Source organism: Lepisma saccharinum, chromosome 9, assembly GCF_977018435.1.
Source record: "Lepisma saccharinum chromosome 9, izLepSacc3.1, whole genome shotgun sequence".
Classification (NCBI taxonomy): domain Eukaryota; kingdom Metazoa; phylum Arthropoda; class Insecta; order Zygentoma; family Lepismatidae; genus Lepisma; species Lepisma saccharinum.
This window is the reverse complement of record NC_139237.1, coordinates 40,240,658-40,263,348: the sequence shown is the minus strand read 5'-3', so window position 1 is coordinate 40,263,348 and position 22,691 is coordinate 40,240,658. Positions and strand designations below refer to the sequence as shown.

The following is a 22,691-nucleotide window of genomic DNA, read 5'->3' as shown; positions in this document are numbered from 1 at the left end:
AAGGGACACAAAGGATCTTTTCAAATGGCACTTGTTAATAATAGTAACAATGGATATGTTGTTTTCTAATTCGAGTATGTGATACCTTCATACGTATACTAAACAACAAAAAAGACAACTGCAATATGATGTGAGGTTTTCAAGAAATGGCGTGTTAATTGCTGCTGGTGGCATCCTCAATGGTAATACTTTTTTTATTTCAAATTAAACCATCCGGATGCTACAGGTTAATATCCTCAACATCTCATATATGGTTTCTTTTGAGTGTGAATTCTTCAGTGCCTGAGAGGAACAGATTTCCCTGTAAATGCTTTTTGTAAAAGTGACAGACATGCAATTTGTCCTAAATGTACTGTATTTATGCATGTATAATGCGCACCTTGGTTTTTGATGGGGAAAAACAACAGACAATTGTATCTCGATTCAGGTTCAAGAAATTGCTTTCTGAGTTGTAGGTATATGTCTTAAAGCTGTTGCTATGCCAATCAAGTGATGGAAGGTGCATGCTCATATTCTGCAAGAACAGCGCTACACCACTTTTCTCTATCACAAAAAGTTCAGTTGCAAAGTGAAAAATCATGGAAAATGGCAATTTCACTTTTATAGTGTTGTTTTAAAAAAATATTATTACTAAAGAAATCCAACCTGGTAATTTGTATTTGCACCTGTCGATATGTACGTGTTATACGCAGGGACATAGTGAAAACATGTGTGGTTTTAATGTTGGCTGTCCAAATTATTCCGTGCATAATACGTATCACACTTATTGGGGGCAAAAATTTTGGGAAAAAGTGAGCATTATACATGAGTAAATACGGTATTACTGTATGATGGTTGAAAAAGTCTTTGTGTATACATTTTTGAAAAAGATGCAGTAGTTTGGAGTTTAGAGTCCTTTATTTTCAATTTATCCATACTAACAAAATGAAAGCAATGGACTTTTTCCATGTAAAATGTCTTGTTGCATATATCACATTAATATGGTTTCCCTACAATGTGAATTCTTGAAAGTTTTACAAGATATGACTTACTTGTAAAATCTTTGTTTACATTTTGTTCACACACATGGTTTCAATCTAGTGTGAAATTTTGAATGTATGCCAAGTTTATTCTCCTGTGTGAATTCTTGAAAGTGTATCAAGATTTGCATTTCTTGTAAATTATTTCTCACTTGTTGCACTTAGATATGGAATTTCTTGTGTGAACTCTTGAATGTTTAACAAGAACTGACTTCCTTGCAAATGATTTTTCACATGTCAGACACACAAATGGCTTCTCTCCAGTGTGAATTCTTGAATGTATGACAAGTTCAAACTTCTTTGTAAATTCTTTTTCACATGTTGCACACACATATGGCTTATATGGCTTTTCTCCAGTGTGAATTCTTGAATGTTTCTTGAGACTTCCCTTATCTGTAAATGCTTTCTCACATGTTGCACACACATATGGTCTCTCTCCAGTGTGAATTCTTGAATGACATACAAGACTTGATTTATTTGTAAATTCCTTTTCACACGTTGCACATGTATATGGTTTCTTTCCAGTGTGAATTTTTGCATGTCTTACAAGCTCTGACTTAGTTGTAAATGCTTTATCACACGTTGCACACACACATGATTTCACCACTCCAGTGTGAATTTTTGAATGCCTTGCAAGATGGGTCTTCCTTCTAAATGTTTTTTTGCATAACTCACAGACATGTGGCTTTTCTCCAAAATGAATCATTGTATGACGCTTGAGGTAGTACTTTTGCATAAATTTTTCATTGCATGTCGCACACTCATATTGCTTCTCTCCACTATGGAGATTTGTGTGAATGGCAAGATTTTCCTTCAGTGTAAATCCTGTGTTGCATGTCGCACACACATATCGCTTCCCTCCAGTATGGATTCTTGAATGCATGGCAAGATTTTGCTTCTGTGTAAATGTTTTGTTGCATGTCACACACACATATAGCTGCTCTACACTATGGATTTTTGTGTGTTTGGCAAGACTTCGCTTCTTTGGAAATGCTTTGTTGCATGTCGCACACACATATTGCTTCTCTTCACTATGGATTTTTGTATGCATGGAAAGATTTTGCCTCTGTGTAAATGCTTCTTGGTAAGTCTCACACAAATGTAAGTCCCTTGAGATACATTCAATTCCTCCTGGATCTGAATACTGATCAGTGTTTGTGTTTCCTTGATGCATGGGACTTTCAAACTCTATATTCTCCGTTGAGTACCTGGAAGTAGATTAGATCATGTAATTTACCTTCATCACATTTCTGAGCACATATTTCACAAATTCGCACATATTTCACAAATTCCCTGCTTGAGAAGAAAAACTCCCAATAAGTGTTCATTTATAACAGGCTGGTTGAAAACCAGAGATGCTTTAAATATTGAGGTGTAGTTTGATTGATAGATTTTGTGTTTTAAGTCCACTTTATGCACAGTATGGCTATTCGGGACTGGACCTACAGATTAAAGTGGGATCAAAACCACTGTGTGCAGCAGTGCCTCCACCGAGTATCGAACCCGGAACCTCTTGATTACAAGGTGACGACATTACCACTACACCATCGGGGAGGGTACTGAGAGGTGGTGTCAAAGGTTAAAAATCTATTGCTTACCAGGTATTCATTGTTCTTCAGTCATTTTTCTTGGGAGTGTCATTGACTTATCATAATGTTGAAGTTCGTTGCCTTGTAATCAAGGGGTCCTGGGTTTGATTCCCGGTGGAGGCATATTGCACAGTGGTTTGAATCCCATTTTTAACTGTAGGTCCAGTCCCAATTAGCCTTTTGGTGCAAAAAGTGGACTTAATACAACAATTTAATTCAATTCAACATCCTTTGAGTTCCACTGCCATCAATGTAAATTAAGTTTGAAAGTTTTGAATTATGTAAATTTCACTTCTTTTTGTCCACCCCGAAACATTCAAACTCGTGAATTCATAAATTAGGCAACATAGCACTTAGCAGACAACAAAGAGTAGCTTTGAGACAAGTCCTCCTACAAATGAAAAATGGTGTGAAAGATTTACATTCTGCAACATTCCATTAAGTTACAAAGCATAAAACAATAAAAAAATCATAAGAATGTTGGAGGATATTTACGATTCTTCATCCTTAACCTTTACTCTCCCAATGATACCATATGGTATCATCAGAGTAAGGTCGTGCTGCCCGATGATACCATATGGTATCATGGTGCTGATTACGAAATGAGTGTGCATTTTGGACCTTCATACTCGTATGTTTGGGTGGAAACTGACACTGGTCTGGAGCAAGCCTGGGAAATTCACATTGATGACCCCCCCCCCCCTCCGCAACACATCCATGCCACATTTCCGAACAGAGTTTCACATTTTGGCTCATTATTCAACTTGTATGGCACCCAGGAACATGAAACATGTTTCATTCTCTTTGAAAACATCCATTCTTTGAAAAGAATACTAAAGTTTGCACCCTCTCCCCAAAATTCCGGGAGTAGAGGGGGGCAAACTCCAGATTTTTATGTGTTTTCCCATTGAAATTCGGGGGTCATGTCCCCCAAGCCCCCTTTCTCGGTCTGGCATTCTGAATTGTACACGGTTGCATGCGCTGATGTTTTAGCTGAAAAACAAAACTTATCCGAAGTAGATTGCTCCCATAGTGCCCGAGTTATAACAATTTTCCTCCAAAAATGCAAATTACCTATTTTTCGTAAAAAAAAAAAATAATCACATTTTGGCTTATTATTCAACTTGTATGGCACCCAAGAACATGAAACATGTTTCATTCTCTTGAGAAATGTCCATTCTTTGAAAATAATACTAAAGTTCGTGCCTTCTCCCCAAAATAGCGGGAGAAGAGGGGGCAAACTCCAGATTTTTATGTTTTTCTATTGAAATTCGGGGGTCGTGCCTCCCAAGCACCCCTTTCTCGGTCCAGCATTCTGAATTGTACACCTTTGCATGCACTGATGTTTTAGCTGCAAAACAAAAGTTATCCGAAGCAGATTGCTCCCATAGTGCCCAAGTTATAACAATTTTCGAATTTAAAATTCCTGCCGAGAAGCCCGGGTGAGAATGGGGGCACTTTCGTAAACCTGCTCGGGAGTGTAAAGGTTAAGCACAGAAATTTAGGTGGGGTTTGAAACACTGAAGTAGTTTGCTCCACCTTGAGAGAACTGACATTTAATTTCCATACAAGGAGTTACATTTTTACAGACTATACATGATATTTCAGTTGAAATCCCTCGAAAAATACTGAACATTGTTATAAATTCAATTTTTCAAGGATCTATGGTGAAAAAGGATTTAGAACATGGTCAGATGGTTGTTTTTGTAACCATGTTCTAATTATATTCTCTTGATTAGTCTCATAAAGCAGTTCATAAGGCCCTGCCACAGTCATTGTACTTTTTTGTTAAAATGAAAGATTGCAGATTGAAATCTGTGTCTGCTCTTTCTTTTTTTGTTCAGTGAACACAAAACTTTGATAATTACTGAGTGCGAAGTGTTGTAATAATGTAATATAAAATTATTTTTCATTCAGCTAAATCGCATAGAGAAAAATATTAAGTAAGAGGTGTGACTTATAAGGATATAATCCCAGGGCAACCACATTTCATGGTATATATTCATGCTAGCTTCTGAGAATTAAATGGAAGTGACAAAGGCAAAACCTACTGGACACAAAATGTTGGTAAACGTTTGACTTATGTTTGATATAGAAACTGTTAATAATTTTCCTTCCAAAACAAATGTTACTTTGTGATGACTCAATCTTCTACATGAATACTCGGGCCTCTGCAATGGCATAGTGGTAATGCCATTGTCTTTTAATCAAGGAGTCCTGGGTTTGATACCCAGTAATTTGTTAAATATATTTGTAACTATGACTCTCTATGTTTAGAATAGATAGTCAATTCTCCACATGAATCACTACAGAGGGCAGTGTTTCCAGTAACACAAAAACTCATCTGCTTCGAATCGGAAATATTCTCTAACATTATTCCTCATGTTCAAGTTTTTCATTTTGTTCTCTATTTATGTTAAAATATGGTTTCCTACTTCACGTTATTAGCAAAAAATGTAAATCAACTACTGTTTTTGTCATCCTGTAAATGGATTTCCAAGTAAAATTGTCTACTCTCTGCTGGTGTTGAAGAGCTATGTTATCACATTAACAATTTCTGAACTTGGTAGTCAGATAATTTTGTAGTAGTTTAAAATGATATATTCATGTCTTTCCATGTTCTGTAGCATAATAAATAAAAAATGAGATCAGTAGAGATAGAGAATAGAGTACAGTATTTTGTTGAGACACTGAATATTTGAATCAGAGAATAAACAGGATGTCTACAATTTTATAAAAACAAAATTGCTTCACTTTTGTGCATTTTTCACATTAAGAACCAACATTCTCCGGACCAGGTTATTGGCACAATTAGTGTACATGAACATATCTGGAAGAAGGTCAACATTTTTCAGTTCAACACCCACTCTTCGAATAACATGTAACAAAGTTTCAGAATATTAACTTCACATATAAAAGGATAATGTGAATGAAAACTGAACAGTAATTGACTATTAGGTAGGGGGAGGGAAGCAAGTGAGTATCAAGGTTGCGTTTCTATGTAATAATTGAAATATATTGACTCATGATTAACAAATACGAGGGTCATCCAGAAAATAAAGACAGTTTGGTTATACAAAATGAAAAACACAATATTTATTGGAAAAAACAATTCTGTTACATACCTGAAGCTTCCTTCACTTCTCTACATAATCAGCTCCTACATTTAAACATTTGTCGTATCTGGGCACGAGCTTCAGAATTCCCATGTTATACTTTTCTGCCGCCAGTTCATTAAGCCAGGTGGTCACTGCATTCTCACTGCCGCAGAACCCATCGTGCACAAATTGTATTGTAGCCGAGATGTTACGACACAATTTCACCAAGCAAAGATCGAGAAATGTCTGGAAACACAATGTGCAATTCGTCGAGAGTTACGCGCCTGTCTTGCAAGATTCTGTTGTTCACTGCAGTCTTCATGTCTTCTGTGTTGAGGGATGGGCGTCCAGGTCGAGTTTCATCGTGCACATTTGTTCGTCCATTGTTGAACATTTCACATTTTTTTCTCAAATTTCTTTCGTTCATTACATTATCACCATACACTGCTTTCAGTTGCCAGTACATTTCTGCCGGTTTCACCTTTTGAGCGTTCAGAAATCGAATAACACTCCTTACCTCACAGTCGGCGGGATTTTCCATCACGCAAGTCATTTTGACCACCCCAACTGCACAAGGATGACTTCTTGCAACCTCCACTCATAGCGTTATGAGCACAGCTGTTACGGAAGCCAGTTGACCCTGAAAAGAGAAAGAGGAGTGAGCTGCGCGGCGGAAATGCGCGAGCGGTCTTTTGTTTGAATGCAGTGACCACCTGGCTTAATGAACTGGCAACAGAAGAGTATAACATGGGAATTCTGAAGCTCGTGCCCAGATACGACAAATGTTTAAATGTAGGAGCTGATTATGTAGAGAAGTGAAGGAAGCTTCAGGTATGTAACAGAATTGTTTTTTCCAATAAATATTGTGTTTTTCATTTTGTATAACCAAACGGTCTTTATTTTCTAGTTGACCCTCGTAATTCATCTTAAAAATTCTTAATGATTAATTAATTAATAATATTATAATAAATATTATGTAATTAATACATAATTATAGTGAAAACAGTAAATATCAATAACTACTTATTATAGTAGATTTCTAAACAAAAAACAGAACATAACCTCTTTCTTTAGATTATTTAATATAAAATTTCTACTCTGCTGGTAATACTCAGTTCATAAAAACTGAAATAACAGTTTGCCCATGACAAAATTAAAATTCCTGGCTTGTCCCTTTTGTTTTCTATTTTCAAAAACCTACTTTAATTCTGCTAGTACAAAAATTATGATTATTTTAAAAATAAATTTCCTTGACCCTTCCAAGACTTTTCCAGAAAAAGTACTGACCTTGCCAGGTCTTCCAGACTAGTAGACACCAGTAAAGGAATTTTAGCATTACAAAGTACAAGTGACAAAGCATAAGCTGTTTTCTCTAAGCTTTTATATAAGTTCCATTTAATTAACAGTGACAATGCTCAGCTGTCCCTAATTAATATTAAGGAAGGAAGGAGTGGAAAGTCAACTGCCACCAATCCAAACTGTTCCTGTTGATGTTATGAATCTGATTGGTGGATGACAAAAATTATGTCAGCACTTGTAGTGGATATTGTTGGAAGGGGGATATTTGCTTGATCGTGATTGTTGTTGAAAGCTTGTATTTTGAATATCAGGAATGGAATTTTAAATTTTAATTTTCGTCCATGAAAAGAACTGTTTCAACGATTTTTTTTTTATATTGCAAAAATCCTAAATTGACACATACTCGAAGTGTTAGTCTCCCTTTATATGTATGTGAATGGATATTGTTGAAATACTGTCATACAAAAATTCATTCTCATGGAACAGTCATCCAATTACCTTTCCGCTTCTGCAGCTGGGCCTTCATCTTCAATTGTCAGTTCATCCTTCACTAGTTCAGGTACTACATCAAAATTGTCATAACTATAGTTTTCAAATCCACCAGCATCAAAATGTTTACTTTCCTCCTCCAGACTTGCCTCCTGGTTGGATGAGTTGTCGACAGTATGCAGCTCCTCAATCTTCATTTTTTTCCTCCATCCGTTCACATTTAATGACTCTCGGTAGGTTTGGCTGCCTACTGTTTCTGACTATCTCTTCACCAGCAGGAACATGTAGTGGTTCTGTTGTTCCTACACACTCAAGGTCAGGCACTAACTTCATCCATAGGGAGAAAGAGTTTTCACCAAAGTCCAGCTCCTGCTGTCTCCTTGTCTGTACCTGTGTTGATGAGGGTAAGGTATCTGAAGCCTGCAAAAATTTCGCACAAATTATTAAGATTTTGAACCCAAATTTAACCCTTAAATGCATAGTTTTGGAATACTCCAACTGTTAAAACAACTACATTCGTGTCCTCTAACAGCAGCATATTTATACATGTATAGCTATGGTGCTTCATATGCAGATATTACTATTCTACTTGATTGGACTGAAGATTATCAATGAGGGCATCCTCAATGGTAGAATGTTCATCGTCTAACATGCTACGAAGTCAAGAGTCTCAGGTTCGAATTCTGGTAAGGCATAAGGTCACATTGTGAGTGATTGTGCAATCATATATTTCATTAGTTCATCATCACGATTAAGAAAAAAAAAGTTCAAAAGTGATGCAGATAGGAAAAAAGTGAAGTAGTGTTGACATTTGAATATATGATTACAGTTTTTTTCTTTTTAGCCTCTCATACAATTTTTTAAGTGTTTACAAAGCATTCAACCTCGTGAGTTTTTCTCATAGCTGTCTTATCAAATGTGTATTAATCTATCTATCTATATTATTATTTTTCATTGTGGAATGAAACAAGGGAGCCTTCATAAAAACTCATAATTTCCAAGCCATCCACCAGAACTCGGTCAGTCGTAACAAATAACATTCCTTTGCAAGATCAGCAGTGACATAGGAAACGTACAGCATTCTTAATCCACTGCCGGGTAAGATGGCTGAAATAAACAAGTAAACAGTCGCTGACCCGGAACAATTGATGAGCAGAAATTCAGCAGAACGATCGGCGCTAAATAGGCCAGAAAATTTGGAGAAGGGACCAGTCGCACGCAGAAGCTAAGAGCAAGAACAGAAGTTCCAGAAGAGGTCGGCCGATACAGAACGCTGCGTCGAGCGTCGAGGAGGACCGCAAGGGCAACCGCTACACTGTATCGCCCCTCACGGCAGCCAGCCTTGTTCTCTGGGCCAACGTGGTCAACTGCCTGCTTCGCACCGAGAGGTTGGTGCTCTTCATCTTCGTCGCAGTGAGTCCTACATAGGACCCCATCACATCACCGGACAGCCTGAATCTGCACGGCCATCCTTCGCCGCGACCCAGTCTCTGTCGCCAAGTTTCCTGATGTGCCGGCGTCTCGAGCACGAACCGACAGACCGGTACGCCACAAGGAGTCACAGCCGCCAGCACCCAGTCAGCCTGCAATGCCACAGTATACGGAAGAACTGTTGGGCATACCTCTTATCCCAGATGCCACAAAATCGGAAGAATGTGGGCATCACAGCACGAGGCCGAACCAGGACATCAACACCAGACTGACTGATCGAGAGGTGAGTTGGGCAGCACTCAACATCCCTTGTGTCCTTCCACGCCACTGGCTAGGAGTTGATAAGGGAGATTGGAGATTGTAGGGGGACCTTAAACCTAAAACCTCTTTCTCTATCATCTGGGTCCTACTCCATTCACGGTAAAATCCCACGTAGCAGCAAAGATCCAGTGATTGCATCATGGTGGAGATGCTTTGGGCTATTTTGTAATTTTGTACACTTCTGTACAAATTGTTTTTCAATTAGAGTCCTCCAACCCAGCAAAATGAAACTCATCCCTCAGTGTTTGACATAAATGCACATATTGTGGCAGTTTTGTACACAACTATACAGCCCACAGTAACTGTTATGTACTGCAAGGTACAATTCAAATTCTGCATACATTTCTCATTAAGGTGAGCCCATAATAACTGTAAAAAAAAAATCAGAACCTCCCCCCTCATATCCTGAGCGTAACAAATGAACACATCTCTACATGACGTCTTAGATCAATCACTCGATGAAATTTTAGAACTAGCTTCAGCAATACATAACCCTATCCGGACCCCACCCATAACTCGCTCACAAGCAGCAGCTATCTACCCCCATTTCCTAAACGGCCTTCAAACACCCAGGCGAATAAGAAAAACCCACTAACCAGTACCCCAGACCAATAACCACATTCAACATGACCAAGCACATTAGGGTGGATCGAAAAACCGTTTTTTTCGAAATCGGTCTGCGGCTAGTGCTTAAAGTTTGTGGTTGGTGGTCCTTATAACCCATAAAAAATTCCAACTTGATCGGATAATATCTTCAGGCTGCGCTTTTTAATCAAAATTTTAAATTTTTATGAAAAAATGTCAAAAATTTGCAATTTTTCCTGATGGGTTCTCTATGTTTCTGGAGTGATTTAATGGCAAAATATTACATATATTGTTTGTATGTTGCTTAATATTTTTGATAACTATTGCTTTTATTTATTATAAACTCAGAACATGCAAGAAACCTGTACAAAAAAATAGTGATTATGAAACACCCACAACAGGTGCACATATGCCATCTCTGTCAAGACCTCTAGTACCCCCCCCCCCAGCTATAATCAAAACTCCACAACAAGCCCCGCAACCACCTCCACTTCCCACAGCTATAATCAGATCTCCACAACAACAAGCCCCGTCACCACACCCACTACCCTCGGCTATAATTAAATCTCCACAACAAATCATATATTTCATTAGTTCATCATCGTAATTAAAAAAAAAGGTTGAAAAGTGATGCAGTTAGGAAGAAAAGTGAAGTAGTGTTTACGTTTGAATATACGATTACAGTTTTTTTTTTCTTTTTAGCCTCTCATACAATTTTTTAAGTGTTTACAAAGCATTCAACCTTGTGAGTTTTTCTCATAGCTTTCTTATCAAATGTGTATTTATCTATCTATCTATCTATATTATATATATATATATATATATATATATATATATATATATATATATATATATAAAGGGATGTATGTGTGTTTGTTTTGTTCCGGTATAACTCTCGAATGCCTGGAGTGATTTCAACCAAACTTGGTACACGTATCACTTGCAATCTCGAAAGAAATACTGTGGGAGTAAGACACCCCTGGCACCCCTAGGGGTGAGGGTGGGAAGGGGGTGACATGTAAATATAATATTAGTGTGGAATCCATAGTTTTCGGGGTTGCTAAAATGAATAGTGACACTCCCAATGCCGTTCAACTCCAAGTTCATCACCTATCAAGATGGAGGGTGAGGGGGGGTGAAAAAATGTCAAAAATGACCTAGATTAGTGTCGAATCCATAGTTTTCGGAGTCTCTAAGCTAATTGGTGACATTCACGATGACCAAACTTGGTACACTTTTCTCTCTCTCTCTCTCTCTAGCCTTCTTAAACCCGAAGGTTCATGGCTGCAGCAACACAGGCCTTCCATGTGTCCCTATCTTGAGCAAGATCTATATACTCTTTTCCATCTCAACGTTATACCTCCATCTTCGTCTTGGCCTTCCTACAGGTCTCTTACCATCAGGTTTCCCAACAAGAATCCCGTAAACTCCTCTTTCCTCTCCCATTTGTGCCACATGGCCTGCCCACCTAAGTCTTCTTGATTTCATCATTCTAATAATATCTGGACATGAATACAAATTATGTAGTTCTAAATTATGTAACCTTCTCCACTCACCTGTCTCCTCATCCTTTTTAGGTCCAAATATTTTCCTAAGGATCTTATTTTCAAATACTCTCAATTTATGTTCCTCTTTTAATGTAAGGGACCAAGTTTCACACCCATATAATACTACAGGCAAAATTACTGTTTTGTATATTTTAACTTTTAGTTTAGTTTAGTATATGCTAAATTGAACGAAATGAGTGCTAATGGAACCTAAGGTAACAGGCCTAACCTAACCTCGTAGGCATACCTCGTGTCCGTGATGGTTCGTGGGGCTATCGTGAATTTTTGGGGCTAACGTCAATGGTTTGTGGGGCTACCCGTGGATGGTTTTTGGGGCTAACGTGAATGGTTTAATAATTACTCTTTATGTCAAAAATTGAACTTTTTCGTGAAAAAAGCAAAATAGCACCTTGAAGAATCTTTCGCAATGCAAAATATGTCAGTACGAATGTTAAAAATGATGAAATAAACAAGTGAGAGGTGTTGGGACGCTATTGAAGTTTTACCCAGAATTTTCTAGTACCCATTCCTCACACACTTGCCTACAGTGGTTTGACCAGTCCACAACTGTTCTTGAACTCATGTTCAGTTCAAATTCTATGAGATCATGTCTTGGGTAAGGCAAAAAAAAAGCCACATATTACAAAATATTATGATTTTTGGTACAGTAAGGGTACTTTGTCCTATACCTGTACCCTTTCATGCGGAATGTTGAAATCTACACGGAATTCTTTTGAACCTTAACTTGCCACGTCCTTGGACTCTCTTCGCACAGATATACATCAATTTCCCATTTCGTCCAATGTGTAGTTTACATACACTGCCACATTTTCGACATTCAATTTATTTTTTCACAATTCCGTGTTGAATTACAAAATCTTCTGGATCTTCCACACCTGGCAATAACTTGACAATGCATGCTGGACATGTCATCTTCTTGAAAAAACACGTGGTGGTTGGAAACAGTGACAGGGGCTTATGTCATCAAACGCACACAACATCCAGGAAGTACATGGAAGCAACGGCAATTGCGATATTTTTACACATAAAAACATGATATATTGCTAAAAAAGATGAAACGATGACAGGAAATACATTCGGGAACTTCAACAATGCTACAGAAAGTGATTTGCGTAAGTAGTTTCTTCTGTAAAAATGAAGAAATCTGTTTTGACTAGTTGAAAGCGTTACCAAATATGTACCTTACCTTACACCAATATCGGCTATTGACTTGACATCGACAAGGCATTCCATTGCACAGACTACTTTCGGCACAAGGTTCAAAGCACAGATTAGAAATTCCAAGTGTGTGTTGTGCTCGAGACCAGCACGAACATAGGGAAACTAATTAAATTATTGAGTCTTTCCCATTTAGCTTAACAATGTTACCTAAAAGATTTCCGCGGGGACGTCAGAACGCAATGCTGCTAGCACGTTGTGCGATAAGGGAAGGTCCTACGATAGGCCGCCAAAACAAGACAAAACATACAGAAGAAGATGATTTCTACCACGGTCATGAACCTGTGCCAAGATAGTCCTTCGCTTTCTATTCTGTGCCCAAGTTACTTTTGTTTTATTGTGATTTCATCATGCTATGGATGCAAATTTAACATGGATCGATTTCAATTTACTTCTGTTAACGCACACTGCAGAGTTCTAGCGATTACTTAAGATTTTTTTAAATATATGCTTTCGTAGTTAGGTTAGGCAGGCCAGGTTCGGTTCTCTTAGCATTAAAATAAATCCCCCAAATGTGGCCACAGTGGCTCAGTCGGTAACGCATCTGACTACCATGCTAAAGGTCCCGGGTTCGATCCCTGGCCGGTTCAAATCCAGGAACTTTTCTAACGATGGAAGCGGCCCCGGTGCCCATCCAGCGTCGAATAACATGTGTACCTGGGGGGTAAAGGCAGTCAGGGGCATGATGCTGATCACATCACCCCCACTCACGACCGGATCAAGAAAGTGTGGGGCATTACCCCTACACCCCTATACGCCTTCATGGCATGGTGCTATGCACAGGGGAGCACTTTACCTTTTTTACCCCCAAATGCATTCTACTAAGGTTCTGATTACTCCTACATTAATTCCCACTAGTCTACGATACTTAGTCGTTTGTCAACGGAAAATACATTGTCCATGGGAAGCGTGCATGCTTGCGTAAGGTAATTTTTAAGTTGTTTTTTCAACATAAATGTTTTATTACTATTTCGGTATGGTCCCAACACCTCTCACTCGTTTATTTCGTGATTTTTAACATTAGTATTTACCTATTCTGCATTGCGAAAGTTTCTTCACGGTGGTATTTTGATTTTTCGTATGATTTTACAGCCATTCTTTTGTAACGGACGTGACACGTACACAATGTAAAAGTATTAAAAAATACACTAATTAAGATTTGTATCCATTTTAATTATTGAGAAAGGTTGTACTCACTGAAATGTACAGTCACAAAAATTGTCATGCCAAATACTTAACTGTATTTGATTTTATCTTATATGAAAGAGGTGTAACGCACGTGACGTGTAAAACACCCTGTAATGAACATAGGGTTGGGTTTTCCATAGTTTCTGTTAATTGGACAGACAAATTAACTGGTAAATATTTGTTATAGTAATGTTAATATATGCTCTTTTAAGACTATAAAGTATGACCTGTTAAAAGTTTTGATGTCTTATTGAAAAATGTTTAACTTTGTAACGGACGTGACAAAGGATTTGTAACGGACGTGACAAAAAAGTGCATCATTTATAATGACAGTTTTTATTTGAAAAAAACACTAATATTATGTAATACATCCTTGTACATAATAATAATATAGTTATACATAGTTGCAAAAGTTTAATACTACAATTCTAGTGAATTAACATTAATTAACATAAAAGAAACAGGTCTGGGAAAGAGATTAGGCTACATTCTGCTAGTTATGGACTAATTCTGATTTAATAAGCAGGTTGAGTAACAAAAGAGACATTACACCTTTGTGGACACTAGGTCTATAGACTATTTATGTTTTTCTCAGCACAGGTCGTAAATTATCACTTTTCTGTGTCACAACATACTTCATTCAACACTTCCTTGTTAGTTTTTGGAAAACAGGCTGCTACCTTAGACAGTGTTTCAGTCATAAAAATTTGCATGCTTAATGCAAACACACACTGTGTGAGGCATATCACCAACCGGGAGCACATGTTTTGGACGTAAGCTATAAAACTTACTTTTTGAAATTTGGTCATGTGGATACAGCAGTTTATATTCTTCATAGGACTCGCCAATACCCATTACCATGTGTCTCAGTTGGCATAAACTGCGTTTACCAGTGACAGGGTCTTTCACTGATTTCACGCCTCTTTTCCCAGATGCGTGACGACTTATTTCATTGCACTGGAGAAACTCATTCACTCTTTTAAGACAATCTGATTGAATCTTTCTTGGTCCAGTTTTCTTAGCATTCACAATATCCTTTTTTAATTCTGAACCTAAGTCTTCTCTTACCAGTTTTCTAAATATTGCAACCTTCTTAGTAGGACTGTTAGGTAATGCATTTTTTATTCTCTTTGCTGCTTTGCCATTTGTTCTTGGACTTTTGTATGAACCGAGCTCACTCTGACCACCATTTTGAATCACCTTCTTTCTTGCTCTATACAACCGCTGTCGTTCTTTATCTTTCTGCCTTTTTTCAGCTAACAGTTTTTTATCTTTGGTCAATTCATTTTGTTCCTTCTCTCTTACTTTCCTCTTCCTCAATTTATCTTTCTCCAAATAAGCCTTTCATTGCTCTTGATTCTTTTTTCTCTCTTCTCTACATTTAGCCATTCTTGTCTTGTTGGGAGTCGGAGCCATAATCTGAAACAAAACAATAAATTTAGAGCCAAATAACCTAAAAATAAATTTAGGGCCAAATAACCTAAAAGTAACATTTAACATAAACATTTGTTGCAATGTTGAACATTTATATTATTGTCATGCCTTTGCTAATAAGTTTCTGTTAGAATTGTGAAAAAACATGTTGAAGTTGGTCAGCTCCAGCTGGTTTTGTTTCAAATAGATTTTAAACATAATAAAAGGTTGTTTTATTATCAAAACATGTTAAAAATAGGTACTATTGCTTTTCATTAACAGTTTAATACCATTTTGAAGTATGTGGAAAGTTTTATTTCTTTGTAGCATAATGGAATCTGAAGCTCTGCTATTAGTTGCACATGGTGTTTATAGTTGAGTGTTGTTAATTCTGCCTCATTAGTTCTTGTATCCTTATTTATTAAACAACTTATAGTTTTGAGTATATAATTGCATTTTAATTTATAGAAAAATTTTTTAGGTTAGGTAGGCCTACCTATTTTATGAGACATTTTAGTCCTATCTTGTATGGTCTGAAAACTGAATTTAATCTTATCTCCCAACAACAAATAAATTTTGAATTACATAAATAAAGAAAATTTAGTTCTACTGTTACAGAAATATGAAAATCAGGCCATAAATATGGACCCTGCTCTAAAAGTAATTAAATGAGAGGAAAATAAATATGAAAAACAATCAAGAAATATAGTATTTGTTTTTGTCACGTCCGTTACACTAAAGTTTGTCACGTCCGTTACAGGATTTTCACAGGTAATGCTATTTTATACAAAACAGACAACACTAAAAATCAATAAACAATGCACATAACCCCACTTCTACCAAGAGTCACTTACATCATATTATTAGGGTTGGTGTGATATAAACTTATTCATGTTTTTTGTAACGGACGTGACATTTGTTCTTCCCCTTCTTAATAAACAAATAAACAGCTTAATACTTACATAAATCAATAACTCTTGAGTGTAAACAATACTCCAGACATCAATATTTCTTCATATAACTGAGAAGAACAGCTCACTGGATGATTTGATTATGTTCAGCTGTTTACAAAGCAGCTGATTTTAACTAACAACTGATCACATCTCAGTGTTCCAACTTCAATGTAAGGAAATGTGATGAAAAATAAAATTAAATAAGAAATAAATGCTTGAAATAGTTATTCTAGATTATTTGCTGCTTAGCTATGAAGTTTATATGATATTTTAAACAGTTTTCAATTTTCGCTATGAGGTGTATGTTATAAAAGAATGGCTGTTTACAATACCGGACCCTTCTCCAATTTCGTCCATATTTGATTAATTTAGGGCTCCTAATCACGAATCTGCAGTTAAAATTTGGCACTCTCGTGTGGAACTTTCAAAATAACGTGTAGAAGGTTGTGATTTTACAATACCAAAAAAAGGCATAATTTCGTTAATAATTCTAATACTCACTAATTATGGACGTATCTGCAGTTAAGATTTCGTGGTCACGTGTAGAAATTGTAAATTAACATGTAGAAGTTGTAAAACAGCGTTGTGAGTTACCACGGTGATTGTCCATGCATAAAAAATGAAGAAGCCATGTCACAGGCCATGTTTCCTCATGTGCAAGGTAGATAGAGATTAGGTAAAGCCATCCGAAGATTGCCGATCTTGCACGAACGCGTGACGTCACCGGAGAAGCAGTGAGCGCGGCTAAAGCAGACGACCCCTAGCATTTGTATGGGAGATTCAGAGAGCGAAAGTATATTATTACTTTTAGGAGGGGGAAAATAATAACTGTCATCCTCCAAGATGATATTGAGGCATCCTTTTAATGATTAGTAACATAATTGAAAACACGCTACTTTAAAAAGGGGGCAAAGTACAAGTGAAAAAATGTATATGGAAAATCCATATTCCTAAAACATTCTGACCGATGCGCTACAAAGAAAGTTACGTGTTCTCCTTCAGAATTTCGTCATTTTACAAATCGTAATATAATAATTTAATAAAAACGTGGCTTGCTAAAGAACAATTAAAGAGTTTAAAAAAATAATTGATTAATAGACTTAGTTTATTTTACTTCGCTTATCTGTTACATATGGCTAATCGCAAAGATGAGGATGTGTGATGATATGATGAAATTGAAGAAAGGAGAGTAGACCCATGCCCGGGCGGGGATTCGAACCTAGGGGCCCTTGGCATCGTTAAGCGTTGTGCTAACCACTTCGCCACGGAGGTCAGCATTACAAGAAAATAAACAGAAAATGGCATCTATGTTTTAATATGCGAGAAACATTTGTGATTATTGAAGTAACAAATAAATATTACAAGACGTTGTGATGAAAATTATTAATATATCTGAAATATCGAGAGTTGATCTTGCAGTCTCTAAATGTACTTTTAGAGTTACGCAAAACCTTTACTCAAAATTGCTAGTGTAAATTTATAAGCTATTAAAATTTAAAACTTATTCCTGTTCGAAAAAACAAACTGCCAAGTCAAATTAATATTTCGTAGAAATACATATATTTTTCTTTCATGGGGCCTAGAGAGTATTTGGAGAGGACGGTGGCTTGGGAAGGCTATAGCCTCGGATCTTGATCTGCAAAGGGGCTTCCAGTGAGAAAACATTGCTATGAAATAGTCCAGAAGAAGGGACGAAATGATTTTTTTTTTAAATGGTTCAAGAATACAAAGATATATGTGGACATTTGACAAGCTTAGACTAAAACTTACAACTGAAATCGTACGTGTGTTTGTGTGTCGGGGTAACGTGAGGTAACGCAGAGGAATATGATTCACAATACTAAAATTAAAATAAATATGTGGGAACAATAGAAATCAAAATATGTTGTAGCTAGTGACGGCGCAATAGTCAAGATGGAGGGGTAAGTCATATTTTCCCGGGGCAATTATGTTTATTATTCCGTTACATACGACACAAAAATGCATATTTTGGCTAGAAGAGCATTCATTAATTTATTTATTTTTGTCGTTTTACTGGAGGCAGATAAGATAGAGAGAGATAAATTGTCGAACGAGAATAGGGGTCGTTCCTGCCCCCCCCCCCCATGTAGTGTGGTCACTGCCTATAGCTATGCTGGAGAAGAATGCACCAATTATTAAATAATATTATTAAATAAAACAGATACTTTTAAAACTTTTAATCAAATTATTTGTGAACTATGATTTAAATGTAGAGAGAGCACATACTTCTTTAATTTAATTTGGATGAGTTAACTTCTGAAGTCTGCCATATCCGAGCCTTCTTCCGGTGTAACTGCACTGCACTTTGAGCCCTGGCTGCTGCATTCAGCTGGCGGAACGAGCAGAATATAATTAAAACAAATATGTGACAAATAAATAAATAAATAAATATATATATATATATATATATATATATATATATATATATATATATATATATATAAAACGTGTTGAAGCTATTGACGGCGTCAAAGAAAAGACAGAAGAGAAACGTGGAGAGTGCAGTGATATTTTACGGGAAGCAGTCACGTTTATTACACCCTTACATTTACATACAATATTAAAAAGATCTGCTTTTAGATCTTGCACAATGCCTTTTTCACAAAAATGGGCAATCCCGCATTTTTTATATCAATCAAGCTGTGATATTTTAGATTTCTTCCGTTAGTTTTCTGATAATAGTTTTCACAGCTTTCCATAGCATTTAGGCATGATTTCAGTTGACAAGAACTGCATAAGGAACCAGCCTTTTCCGTGCCGAGTGTTTCGACGATGACGTCTTGCATCCACGGACAACTGCGCATACGAACGAGCACCCCCCTGCCTCATGTTAAGTTCTGAACAAGTGACGTTCGCAACTCGCAACATTGCATTCAGAAGGTTGCTAAAGTGTTGTGCGATAAAAGAAACCTTCAGTTCGGGCTACGAGTTCAGGTCAGATGTTCATGTGAGGAGGATGATGTCTTTTGAAGGAAGAAAGTAATGTCCATTTTTCTGTAAGTTTTGTTTTGGAAAAAGCCATTTCCTGTCCGATTTTCTTCATATTTGGCATACTTACTAATTGAGGCCGGCTAATGACAAATCTGAAGTTAAAATTTGTCGGAAACGTCTAGAAATTGCAAAATAATTGCGAACCATTGACGTGTAGTTAGGTTAGGCAAACATGCAGTATGCAACATTCTTATTCGTACACACGGATTTTCAAAGAAAATGTGTAAATTTCTCGGGTATCGGACAAACTGATGAAATTTGCTAGTTCATTTAATTTGAATATTCGTACTCTGCATTGAGAAACATTGCTGGGTCGGGTACCCTATTCTACACCCTCGAATTTTGATTTTTTTTCTTTCATTATGAAGGTTATGTGATCCTATTTGTGAATTTAAAAAAATGAAGCGCGGAAAGAAGTATTTACGACTGTACAGCCGTTTAAAGTTGCGATTTTGTCGTTTGCGATTCTTGAGTCAAAATTTCCCACCGGTTCCCGGCTCCGCCCCTGGGGTAATTGACTTACCGCCCCCTACCGCTACCGTGGCCCCGCCTTTATCGAGTCCCTTTTAAAGGCATGTTAGAAATTGGCCGAAGTCACCTTCCCACAACACTATTTCTCACTGTTTTCCGCATTGACACATGAAGATACAAAAAATGAAGGCTAAAATTAAACCAAAGAAGGTAACTTACCTCTTTTTACCAAGGCCTGGTATTAAATTGTGCGTCGAAGTTCAATTTGTAAGTCCAAAAATGAAGTAACTCCTATGTTGAAAGTCCTTGTTGTCCTTTTCCACAGAATACCAACCTCCACTCCCTTCCCATCATAAAAATTAGAAGTCGCAAATTATCCCATCCCACAAGCCATTTAGAAAAAACAACCCTCCCCTTTACGGCATGCAGTTGCCAAAAAAAATATTATTTCAAATTTCTGAAGTCGCATAAATGAAATCGAATGTCTGAAATGTCCAATACGCGAATATATCACACAAATAACATATCGCAATCGCAAATGTTCCTATTGCACAAGTCAATCATATGAAGAAAAAGAAAAAAATCAGACCTGTGCCTGTGACATAATATCTGTTTCTGTTGAAAACAATGTCAGAAGTTAATCATCCGTTTAACGACATTCTATTCGACTTGGTTGAATTATATGATACAGGCAAAATTAATAACTGCGAAGATATAGGATGGGTGCAATTATATAATGAGTACTATGAGGATCATCAAAAATTATTGAAAGTAAGGAGTAAGCCCATATATACTCTAGATTTTCCTGTTTGTGAATATAGAGATATTTATTTTCCTGAACAATATACAAAATATGATTACATGGAAAGATTATTACTTTATATATACAGACGGTTGAAAAAGTAGTCAAAATGTAGGATGTGCTGTTTATGATGTACAGAAGAAGGAATCAATTATGATACATTTACCGGAAGATTTTTCCATTTTTACAGCTGAAGCTTATGCAATTTACCAAGCACTAATTTATACATATAAATTGCAAGAAAAAAATATATTAATATTAACGGATTCCAAAAGTGTATTATATTCAATTCAGTCCAATTATGATTTATTATTTAAATGCTCTCCATACATTATAAACTGTGTAAAAACTTTACAAAATTTAAGGAGCAGGGGAAAGATAATTCATTTAACCTGGATTAAAGCACATTGTCAAAATTTAGGAAATGATATGGCAGATTTGTATGCAAAACAAGCTAGGGTAATTCAACCTGTACTGGAACTGAAAACCTGGTACACAGACCTTCTACTGAGGGTGAAGAAAAAGTTGAAGGAAAACTGGATGGAATGGTGCAAAGGTGAATTTCAAAATGCAGGCAGCTTTTATCAGAGGATAGCTAATTTCAATAGAATGAGACCTTGGTTTACAAAAGTTCAAGGTTCACGGAATGTGATAGTATTACTAAATCGTATTAGGTCAGGACATACAACTACTAAAAGTCATTTACAAAAGATCCGGATTCTACAAAACCCAAACTGTACATGTGGCAACAAGGAAGATATACACCATATCCTATATGAGTGTAATAGATACACACAAGAAAGAGAGACATTCTATAAAACTCTTATAAACTGTGAAATTCCTTTTCCTCAGTGTTTGGAATCTTTGATTTGTGAACCTAACCTTACAGTTGGATATATATTGTTATCTTTTTTTTAGAAAATGTGGCTTAACTATTTAATAGAAAAAAAAATTGGGTAAAATTTTCGTATCCCCAAAACGTATTTCTTCAATTTTACAGGAGAAAGTACTTACCGAAATGGGTTTATTTATACTTTAGGAAGGTCTTGGAAGTTTGCTTTCAACTCGTTGAAATTTTTTTGCCGATAAATCATGTAATTTTCGACATTAATGTCGCTCCGATGCATGAAAGCTGTTCCCTTGATGTCCGTCTACTACGTGAACCAAATATTTGCGAGCGTTTCATGACGTAACAACCGGTCAGTGTTTCCAAATGCACGGTTTTGTAACTGTGTAACAGTTCTAGAACGTAAATAAACGCGAGTTACTGTTCATCATTTCTGATTACGAACTTGCGACAACATGACGTGCACAGGATCAGTGGCGTGCTCAATGTGAGGTTGATGGGGGTGATAACCCCCCCCCTTTCGCCCAGTATCTCTAAGGCTATTTATGAATGGTTCGTGGGCTATTTATGTATGGTTCGTGGGGCTATCCGTGAATGGTTCATGGGGCTATCCGTGAATGGTTCGTGGGGCTATCCATGAATGGTTCGTGGGGCTATCCGTGAATGGTTTGTGGGGCTATTTATGAATGGTTCGTGGGGCTATCCGTGAATGGTTCGTGGGGCTATCCGTGAATGGTTCGTGGGGCTATCCGTGAATCGTTCGTGGGGCTAGCGCCAATGGTTCGTGGGGCTATCCGAGAATGGTGTGTGGGGCTACGAATATTTTTTTCGAAACCAATTTTTAACTATTGAAACCTTTGCGTGGCCCTACTAACCTATCCACGCGCCAATGGTTCGTGGGGCTAGCGCCAATGGTTCGTGGGGTTATCTTTTTCACTATTGAAACCTTTGCGTGGCCCTACTAACCTATCCACGTGCCAGTGGTTTGTGGGGCTAGCGCCAATGGTTCGTGGGGCTATATTTTTAACTATTGAAACCTTTGCGTGGCCCTACTAACCTATCCACGCGCCAATGGTTCGTGGGGCTAGCGCCAATGGTTCGTGGGGCTATATTTTTAACTATTGAAACCTTTGCGTGGCCTTACTAACCTATCCACGCGCCAATGGTTCGTGGGGCTAGCGCCAATGGTTCGTGGGGCTATCTTTTTCACTATTGAAACCTTTGCGTGGCCCTACTAACCTATCCACGCGCCAATGGTTTCAGTTGCTTTGTTTTATTTCAATCACTTATCGCACAACACTCTTGCTACCTTGCGTTCTGACGTCAGCAGACTGAAGTTTATTTTTAGGCTAAAGGCCTATGTTGTTATCCATATCATTAAAATTTCA

The 22,691-nt window shown here is 37.2% G+C and overlaps 1 protein-coding gene across 2 annotated transcripts; it reads right to left on the bottom strand.

The window, feature by feature from the left end:
- Window positions 1-901: 901 nt before the first annotated feature.
- Window positions 902-16,813, bottom strand: LOC145992020 (uncharacterized). Of its 2 annotated transcripts, XM_083128034.1 has the most exons (4): window positions 16,673-16,813; window positions 7,504-7,914; window positions 5,734-6,346; window positions 2,103-2,227 (listed from the first exon to the last, which is right to left on the bottom strand). In XM_083128034.1, exons 2-3 carry the CDS (start codon window positions 7,689-7,691, stop codon window positions 6,328-6,330), a joined length of 207 nt encoding a protein of 68 aa, XP_082984160.1. In that variant the 5' UTR covers window positions 7,692-7,914; window positions 16,673-16,813; the 3' UTR covers window positions 2,103-2,227; window positions 5,734-6,327. The 2 variants fall into 2 exon arrangements, with proteins under 2 accessions (XP_082984159.1, XP_082984160.1); XM_083128033.1 differs by lacking the exon at window positions 5,734-6,346 and having other exon boundaries at window positions 902-2,227.
- Window positions 16,814-22,691: the final 5,878 nt, after the last annotated feature.

Coding starts and splice junctions, on each gene's coding strand:
- LOC145992020 (XM_083128033.1), bottom strand. CDS start 7,691: ATGAAGATTGAGGAGCTGCATACTGTCGACAACTCATCCAACCAGGAG. Junction 2,228..7,503: donor CCAGCTGCAGAAGCGGAAAG/GTAATTGGATGA, acceptor ATCTACTTCCAG/GTACTCAACGGAGAATATAG.